This window comes from Hippopotamus amphibius, chromosome 1 (genome assembly GCF_030028045.1).
Source record: "Hippopotamus amphibius kiboko isolate mHipAmp2 chromosome 1, mHipAmp2.hap2, whole genome shotgun sequence".
NCBI lineage: Eukaryota > Metazoa > Chordata > Mammalia > Artiodactyla > Hippopotamidae > Hippopotamus > Hippopotamus amphibius.
In genome coordinates this window covers 160,940,888-160,950,823 of record NC_080186.1, presented here as the reverse complement: position 1 = coordinate 160,950,823, position 9,936 = coordinate 160,940,888, and the positions used below count along the sequence as shown (strand labels likewise).

The window sequence follows — 9,936 nt, the reverse complement described above, 5'->3', positions numbered from 1 at the left end:
TTAAGGAAACTCTCCCATTTACCATTGCAACAAAAAGAATAAAATACCTAGGAATAAACCTGCCTAAGGAGGCAAAAGACCTGTATGCAGAAAACTATAAGACACTGATGAAAGAAATCAAAGATGATACAAACAGATGGAGGGACATACCATGTTCTTGGATTGGAAGAATCAATATTGTGAAAATGGCTATCTTACCCAAAGCAATTTACAGATTCAACGCAATCCCTGTCAAATTACCAATGGCATTTTTCATAGAACAAGAACAAGAAATCTTATGATTTGTATGGAAATGCAAAAGACCCCAAATAGCCAAAGCAATCTTGAGAAGGAAAAATGGAGTTGGTGGAATTAGGCTTCCTGACTTCAAACTATCCTACAAGGCCACAGTGATCAAGACAGTATGGTACTGGCACAAAAATAGAAAGGTAGATCAATGGAACAGAATAGAGAACTCAGAGGTAAACTCAAGCACATATGGGCACCTTATCTTTGACAAAGGAGGCAAGAATATACAATGGAAAAAAGACAGCCTCTTCAATTAAGTGGTGCTGGGAAAATTGGACAGCTACATGTCAAAGAATGAAATTAGAACACTTCCTAACACCATACACAAAAATAAACTCCAAATGGATTAAAGACATACATGTAAGGCCAGACACTATAAAACTCCTAGAGGAAAACATAGGCAGAACACTCTATGACATACATCAAAGCAAGATCCTTTTTGACCCACCTCCTGGAATAAAGGAAATAAAATCAAGAATACACAAATGGGACCTAATGAAACTTAAAAGCTTTTGCACAGCGAAAGAAACCATAAAGAAGACAAGAAGGCAACCTTCAGAATGGGAGAAAATACTTGCCAACGAAGCAATGGACAAAGGATTAATCTCCAAAACATACAAGCAGCTCATGCAGCTCAATACCAAAAAAGCAAATAACCCAATCCACAAATGGGCAGAAGACCTAAATAGACAGTTCTCCAAAGAAGACATGCAGATGGCTAACAAACACATGAAAAGATGCTCAACATCACTAATCATTAGAGAAATGCAAATCAAAGCCACAATGAGGTATCACCTCACACAAGTCAGAATGGCCATCATCAAAACATCTAGAAACAATAAATGTTGGAGAGGGTGTGGAGAAAAGGGAACTCTCTTGCACTGTTGGTGGGAATGTAAGCTGGTATAGCCACTATGAAAAACAGTTTGGAGATTCCTTAAAAAACTAAAAATGGAACTACCATATGACTCAGTAATCCCACTATTGGGCATATACCCAGAGAAAACCATAATCCCAAAAGAAACATGTACCATAATGTTCATTGAAGCACTATTTACAATAGCCAGGACATGGAAACAACCTAAATGCCCTTCAACAGATGAATGGATAAAGAAGATGTGGCACGTGTATACAATGGAATATTACTCAGCCATAAAAAAGGAATGAAATTGAACTACATGTAATGAGGTGGATAGACCTAGAGACTGTCATACAGAGCGAAGTAAGCCAGAAAAACAAATACCGTATGCTAACTCATAAATATGGAATCTGAAGAAATGGTACTGATGAACCCAGTGACACAGGAAGAGTGGAGATACCGATGTAGAGAATGGGCTTGAGGACAGGGGCTGGGGTGGAGGGCGTAGGGGAAGCTGGGACAAATTGAGAGAGTAGCACAGACATATACACACTACCAACTATAAAATAGATAGCTAGTGGGAAGTTGCTATGTAACAAAGGGAGATCAACTTGATGATGGGTGATGCATTAGAGGGCCAGGATGGGGTGGGGGGGTGGGGAGTCGCAGGAGGGAGGGCATATGGGGATATATGTATAAATACAGCTGATTCACTTTGGTGTACCTCAAAAACTGGTACAAGTGTGTAAAGCAAATATATTCCAATAAAGAGCTTTAAAAAAAGGTTAAAATGGTGAATTTTACTATATATAGTTTTTTTTTACCAGAATAAAGAGATGTATATATATCTTGTTCCTATTTGCATACAATCATGTTGTTTCCCTCATCTTAATGAACATTATCTTATGAACATAACATCAATCATACTCATTAGTGAAAGACAAAACTTTCTAAGATCAGGAACAAGACAAGGATGCCCACTTTTGCCACTTCTATTTAGCATATTACTAGAAACCCTAGCCAAAGGAGTTAGGCAGAAAAAAGAAATAAAAGACATCCAGATTGGAAAGGAAGAAGTAAAATTATCTTTGTTCACAGATAACATGATCTTATATCTAGAAAGTCCCAAAGATTCCACATACACACACACACACACGCACACAACCCATTAGAACTGATAAACAAATTCAGAAAAGTTGAAGCATACAAAACCAACCAACAAAATCCAGTGAATTTTGTAAAAAGTAAACAGAAACCTCAATTAAATAGAGTTGGGAGAGCAGGAGGGAGAGCTCTCATGCCCTGAGACCCTAGCATACCAGAGCCCAACAGGAAGAAGAAAGACTCCTCTTTTACTGGCAAGGGCTCAGCCAATAAAAAGCCACAGACTCTTTGTTTACCATAGCCCTCCCACCTTCGTTTTCCTTTGTATAAAAGTGTTCTCCTACCTTGGCCATACAGAAACTTACATGTATTGATAGCTTGCCGTGGTTGCAGACCCCTGAATTGCAATTCTCTGCTGATGCCAAAGAAACCTATCTTGGCAGAAGAAATATCTGGCAGTCTATTTGTTTCAGTTCAGCAGTTTCTGTACACTAACAATGTATAATATTACAGTGTACACTAACAATGAACAATCTGAAAAGGAAATTAAGAAAAACAATTCCATTTACAATAGCATCAAAAATTAAAATACTTAGAAATTAAAGAGATGAAAGATGTACAATGAAAACTACAAAAATTGCTGAAAGAATTAAAGAAGACACAAAGAAATGGAAAATCATCCCATGATCATGGATTGGAAGACCTAATATTGTTAGGATATCAACACTCCCCAAAGCAATCTACAGATTTAATTATATCCCTATCCAAATCTAATGGCATTTTTTGCAGAAATAGAAAAATCCATCCTAAAATGGAATCTCAAGGGACCTCAAAGAGCCAAAACAATCTTTTTTTTTAATTTATTTTTATTTTATTTTTAATTTATTTTATTTATTGGCTGTATTGGGGTTTTGTTGCTGCACTTGCGCTTTCTCTAGTTGTGGTGAGTGGGGGCTACTCTTTGTTGCGGTGTACAGGTTTCTCATTGCATTGGCTTCTTTTGCTGCAGAGCACAGGCTGTAGGTGGGTGGGCTTCAGTGTTGTGGCTCACGGGCCCAGCTGCTCCAAGGCATGTGGGATCCTGCTGGACCAGGGCTCAAACCCATGTCCCCTGCATTGGCAGTAGGATTCTCAACCACTGCACCAGCAGGAAAGTCCCCCAAAACAATCTTGAAAAAAAGAATAAAATTGGAGACCTCACACTTCCTGATTTCATAACATTACAAAGCTACAGTAACCACAACAGTGTGATACTGGCATAAAGACAGATATATTGACCAATAGAATTGAACAAAGAGCCCAGAAATAAAACCTCACGTATATGGTGAAATGATTTTCGACAAGGGTGCCAAGACCATTCAATGTCTTTTCAAAAAATGGTATTGGGAAAACTGTCTATCCACATGCAAAAGTGTTGGGAGGTGAATAATATCTACCAAACTGAGAAAGAACTTTGAGGCCAAAAAGAAAGCAGGCAACTCCATAAAGTGCAATTTTGAAGTTTATTGTGGGTACTGACATACAGCCATATTACTTACATAATTCGGATATTGTGAACTTACATATAGTTAGGATCCAGAGGCCTTCACAGCTGCACTCTGCGAAGGGGACACCTAGGGTTCATAGGAGCCAAAGCTAAAAACAGAATTTGACTACCAAGTAAGACACATATCTGCATTCAAAGGAACCAGGGCTTTTTCCTCCCTGGGGATCTCATGATCATTAACCATCTATGTCAGCAAAAGGCATTCTTCCAGTTTTCATATCAGTTGAAGGCAAGAGTAAAAGTTGTTAGGAAAGTTATCTGGCTTGGGTGCACGCCTTGTGAACAGACTAAAGCTCAAGTTGTGCAGAAAGGGGAGGCAGCAGGACTGTGGGCCTAAGATGGAGCTGACAAAATGGAGTCAGTGTGGCAGTTTATTTAGCTGTCCCTGTGATTCTTTGAGTCTGTGGTCTGATGACCTGTATAACTTTCCCATCAATGTAATTTGCATTTTCCATTCCTATCTGTGTGGTTCTGGACACTGGAGGGAGGCAGGCTGGAGGGCTATGTTTACACGCCTTCTCCCACTCCTCTTGAGGTCCCCCTTGAGTCAGATACCTAGATCTCTGATGGGTGTGGCTGCCTCCTTGATGTAATGAAGGGACCCTTAGAAGGAATAGTACCTATTAACTGACATTCTCGGTCTCTGAGATAATGTGGTTCAGAGGACATATACTGTTAATTGCCCTGTACAGGGGTCTAAGATGTTATCTTGTTTGCAAATCAAAGGACAATTATACACACATATACTAACATAATCACAAGATCTCTGGTTCAGAGACAGACTGTTAAATGACAGCATTTTGCATCAGTTCCCCATCCCCAAACTCCCCATTACATGACACAGTGTACGGAGGGACTGTACACTACAGGTGAGGAACCCTCAAATTATAAAACTCAGAGCGTATGTAGAACAAATGGCATAGCTGTCTCTCTTCACTGGGGGTTGAAGGGAAAAAAAGAGAGTGAGAATAAGCAAGTAGCTCTGGGTGTTATTACGTTGGAAAGGGAGCAGCTGGCCCTTGGAAAATGCACCAGAGAGGAAACATTCTGTATCCTCCTAGGCATGTTTTACCATTCAAACATCCTTTGACACAGGTGCCAGTAATCTGTTCAGAAAGCCGGCATTGCACAGGTTCTCCCTTGTTCTCCCTTGGTTCTCCCACACAGCCCCAGACAGGCAACTTTTCCTTGCCCCTTCTGCCCCTGCCCTAAGGAAGGGCAGGTATGGTTTCTAGGGAGTTAGGATGAAGAAAGTTTAAGTATACTGGATTCGTTATCCAGCAATGTGCCCAGTAAACAACTGTTGAGTGAATGACATGGACCCAATGTTTAAGATTTTAATGAAAATGAAGCAAATGGTTAGTTGCTTGAGATGTCCAGATGAGGCTTCCCCGGAGCCAGGACAATCTGAGCCAATTCATTCCTCTCCCCCTTCTCCCCTGGGCCTTAGGCGAAGTCCCGGGCTCCTTGAAGCAGCGCCAGGATTCCTGACACCCCCATGGTCAAGGCGGAACTCGCACAGACTGGGACCACGCCAGAGCTCATCGGGTCTTCTTGGTGCTTGAGGGCTTCAGGGTCCATAAAGGGATTCCCGTTCAGTATCAGGTTATTTACCTCGGGCAGCTCATCTGGCCGCGGCGCCCTGCTTAGCCTGTTGCAGCTGAGATCAAGCACGCTGAGCTTGGGCGGCAGTCCTTTAGGCACTTGCTCCAGCCCAGCGAACGACAAATTGAGAGAGCTCAGTGCACTGGGCCAGACACACCCGGTAGCGCCCGGGGCGGTGGCACGCAGCGAGTTGTGGCTGAGGTCTAGGCTATGGGCTTGCACACTCGCTGCCGCCAGCGCCGTGCACACGCCACTGGGTGTCTCCATCCCCGCGTTGCGTAGCGCTAGATCTTGGACGGCCGGGAACTTGTGCGGACAGAGAGCCGCAGTCAGCCCGCGCTCGCCGAGTCCAGGATTGTCAGACAGGTCCAGGGTGGTGAGGGCCGGGAAGGCGGGGAGCTGTGCGCAGGGAAAGGCAAGCGAGTGTGCTTGCGCGATTTTCAGTACCCTGAGACCCGGCTTGAGCCACTGCTGCAGTTCCCCGAGCCAGGCACCTCCTGTTGCCCACGACACATTACGGAGACTGAGGGTGGAGAGCGCAGGCCCAGTGGCTTCCTGAGGCGGCGTTGGCGGCGGCATCGGGCCGGTTACCTCCAGGTCCTCAAGCGTCAGTTCCTTGAGGCGGGAGTACACGAGCGCACGCAGAAAGGCGACCAGAAGCTGAGCTGGAACCTGTGCAGCGCCCAACGTGAGACGCTGCAAGCGCAGAGCCCTGATCATGTCAGCATACTGCTTCGAGTCGACGTCGGCGCTCTTTAGAAATTGTTCCAGGCTGCGGCCGCCGCCGCCGATCTCCACCTCGACGGCACCAAAACACTGCAAGGCGCTAGACCAGTCAGGCTTCGGATCGGTGAAGTTGCAGACGCAGCGGAAATCATCTTCGTCCAGCTCGTCCAGCTCGCAGGGCTCTGGTGTGGCTGCAGACACACGCAGCAGTGGCAGCAGCAGCAGCAGCAGGCACACCTGGGAAGACGTGGAGGTCAGGGCGGCCCCTGCCGGTCCCCAAGATTCCCCGGGTAGCCCCGCTTCGGCCCCAAGAGCCTACACTCACCATGGTCTGTAGGTCCTCAGAGCCGCTGCCTCCCCGACTGGTCTCGGATGGGCTGTGGCTTCTTTCCTCTACAGCGGCCCTCGCTGGCTTCCAGGCTCCACAAACCTGTCGGTCCTTACTCTTCGGCAGCCTCTGAGAGTTTATGTAACCCTGGGATGTCACTCTGTTCCCTCCTCTTTGAACCCGGTCACTCCCCACCTTTCTTCCTCCCAACCACCGGATCCTCTACACTTCTGGGAAATTTTGCAATGAATGATGTTGCCAGGAGAAGAGCCATAACAGGAAGGATCTTGCAAGGCGTCTAGGGCACTCTGTCCCAGGAAGTACCCTGATGACTCAGGCGCCCCCAGGCTTGTCTGGGATGGGGGAAGGAAGATCCCCAGTGCCTCAGGCCAGGACTCTCAAGTCCCCCTGCCCATATCCCAGTGACTCAACCCAGGTAGTTTCCTTGACTTTTCCCTAGTCTTGGTGATTACTGTTAACCTCCTGTCACCCGAGTACGACTCCCTGAATATCCTCAAATATTTAACTGGATATTTTGTGGCACGGCTAGATTTTATCTATAGACTCCAAGGGCTAGAATTAGGATCAACTGAAGGAAGTTGGTCTGAAGAACAGCTCCCCAACCCCCCTCATTTTTTTTTTTTTTGCTGACTTGTTCTTTAAATTTGTTTATTGAGAAAGTAATAGGTTTTTTTCTTTTCTTTTTTCTTTTTTTGGCCGCGCTGCATGTGGGATCTTAGTTCCCTGACCAGGGATGGAACCTGTGCCCCCTGCATTGGAAGGGCTGGGTCTTAACCACTGGACAGCCAGGGAAGTCCCCTCACAATTTTTTTTAAATTTTTATTTTATATTGGAGTATAGTTGATTAACAATGTTGTGTTAGTTTCAGGTGTACAGCAAAGTAATTCAGTTATACATATACATGTATCTATTTTTTTTCTTTAAGAACTTTTACCCTCACAATTTTTAAAGTGATATCTTTCTTAAAAGTAGAGAAGTCTATGTGTTAACACATTAGCCAAGTCCCTCACTCTTTTAGTTTCCACACCCCTATCCTGAAATTTGAGAAACAAGATATTCCTAAATATAATTTGCTCACTTGCATCTAGCTCTCTCCTGCCCTTCCCCCAGCACAATTCCTGTGTCCTAGGAAGGAAAAGCAGGACCTATGTTGAATGAAGATTAATTAGTAACACCTGCTTTGTCGAGAAAAAAAAGCAAGTGTCCCAGAGGATGGGGAAGTGTTACCAAACCAGGTTCCTTTGCTCAACAGGCAATAAACCAAACACTGAGACACTGAGGTTTGTAGCAGAGAAAGGGTTTATTCAGGAGGCATCTAAGTGAGGAGCAGAGTGAATAAGTCTAAGTTTTACCTCCCCGAAGGCAAGAAGGGGCTTGGGATATTTATCGGTGAAAGGTATAGGGTGGATGGAGGTGCAGGGGAAGGTGATTGGGGGCAGAAAAAAGATGAGATAATCGGTACACTGCTCAGGTGTATCTGAGTTACATACTTCTTCATGGCATGCATGTTCAGTAAATGGTGGCATTAGCATGATCTGAGGGTGAAGTTTTGGCCTTCTGACGTCAAAAGGCCAACGCTCGCACAGGCCTGGTTGAGGTCAGTGGTTCCAAGCAGTCTTAATCAGCTGGAACGCAAATTGGACAAGAGCTGACTCTAAGTTCCTGAAAATTAGCTTAAGGAACCGTTACTATAGCGACCCATATGTCAGAGGTGTAATCCACAGAGGCACAGTTAAAGGAGTCTTGTGACATATTGTGTAAGCTACATGAGGGTATGTAATTTGCAGGAACAATTACAATTAAGGCGAGCTTGATCGGCTAAGCCAGATTACAGGATATTATTTATTGTTACAGTTCAAGGGATCTAACTGATGACTGCCCTCAATTTCAGAAGGGCTATGCTTTTAAAATAGCCCTCACAAGTCTGAACTTCTGGATTTCTTGGCAAAGAGCTACATGAAAAAGTTTGAATTCTCACTTCCCTTTTTTCCAGAAGTAGCCTCACATCTGTCCACAATCCAAACAAGGAGGCCTCATTGGAGCACAGTACTACCTATGTGTCCTGTTGGGCATGACCTAATACCCTAAGCCATGCCTAAATACAGACCATGTCACTGGGACCAAGATATGAGTATATTTCAGTGTGAAATACACTGACTCTGCAGTCAGACAAACAGGCTTGGAATCCCAGCTCTACCACTAAGTTGGTAACGGCAGCCTTTCATTGTTATTTTCTTCATCAGAGTCTCTGCATTCAGAGGACTTAGGCCACTGAAGCCAGCCTCCTCAGCAAACTCCATCACCTTAACAACAAGGACCTACTGTATAGCACAGGAACTATATTCAATATCTTATAATAACCTAGAATGGAAAAAAATCTGGAAAAGTATATATGTGTGTGTGAGAGAGAGAGAGAGAGAATCACTTTGCTGTACACCTAAAACTAACACAACATTGTAAATTAACTATAATTCATTTTTTAAAAAATGGTTAAAAAAAATTCCATCACCTTAGGGCAGACATTCTGGATGAGGGGTCCAAGCTAAGAGGGGCAATAATGGTTCTGCAAAGGTCCCCAACTCACACCTTGATTCAAAAAATGTCTATCAGGGACTTCCCTTAATTAACACTATCCTCAAGATCTCCAGCTGTGAAGGGAGTTTGGCAGGAAAAGACGTCAACAATTACACTGTAACTTAATGACAGCCGTGAAAAGGATTATGAAGGAGAAGTAGTGCCTGTTAAGGGTCACTATCAAGTCTCTTTCAGACACCCAAGAACTGGAAAATTACTGATGATTGCCAGTCTGTTCTCTGAAAAACCACATCCTATAGAGCCCGGGTACTGCTGTGGGCCAGAATAGACATAAACCCACCCCCTTTTCCTGCACCTTGACCCCTGAAGCCCAACAAAAGACTCAAACCTCCACCCCTCAGTGCCAATGCCACTCTATGCGTCTGGCCCCTTTCCTTCCTTGGAAAGTGAATAAAAACTCTCTTTTCTTCCCTTGTTAATATTTCTGTGAATTCTTTCACAGCCCACGTTGGCTCACCTAACGGGACACTGGAGATCTTGAGGATAATGTTAATTAAGGGAAGAGTGTTGGTTGTAGTGGGGGGTGGGGTGGCAGAGACAGGGCTCTAGGCAGTGGAATAGCCTGTGCAAAAACCCAGAAGAGAAAAAGTTCAGGGCTGGTTTAGGGAACAAAGATCCTAGGAGAGATGAGTAAGGTAAGGCTGGAGGGGTATGCAGGGATTAGACCATATAGGGCTTAGTTGGCCGCAATTCAGATTTTGAGGGTATGGAACTGTCAGCTACAAACTGGCCCGTGCCATCTACCTCTACAAGGATTAAATGATGTGCTGCTGCAGCTGCTGACTTTCAACACCTCCTGAAAGGAGTTCAGGTGGACAGCAGAAATAAGGCACTCTGTGTGCCAGGAAAAATTGGCAGAATGGG

The 9,936-nt window shown here is 44.4% G+C and overlaps 1 protein-coding gene across 1 annotated transcript; it reads right to left on the bottom strand.

Moving 5' to 3' along the window:
* Positions 1 to 3,745: 3,745 nt before the first annotated feature.
* On the bottom strand, positions 3,746 to 6,718 carry CD14 (CD14 molecule). The gene is made up of 2 exons (XM_057733228.1): positions 6,454 to 6,718; positions 3,746 to 6,365 (listed from the first exon to the last, which is right to left on the bottom strand). Exons 1-2 carry the CDS (start codon positions 6,454 to 6,456, stop codon positions 5,244 to 5,246), a joined length of 1,125 nt encoding a protein of 374 aa, XP_057589211.1. The 5' UTR covers positions 6,457 to 6,718; the 3' UTR covers positions 3,746 to 5,243.
* Positions 6,719 to 9,936: the final 3,218 nt, after the last annotated feature.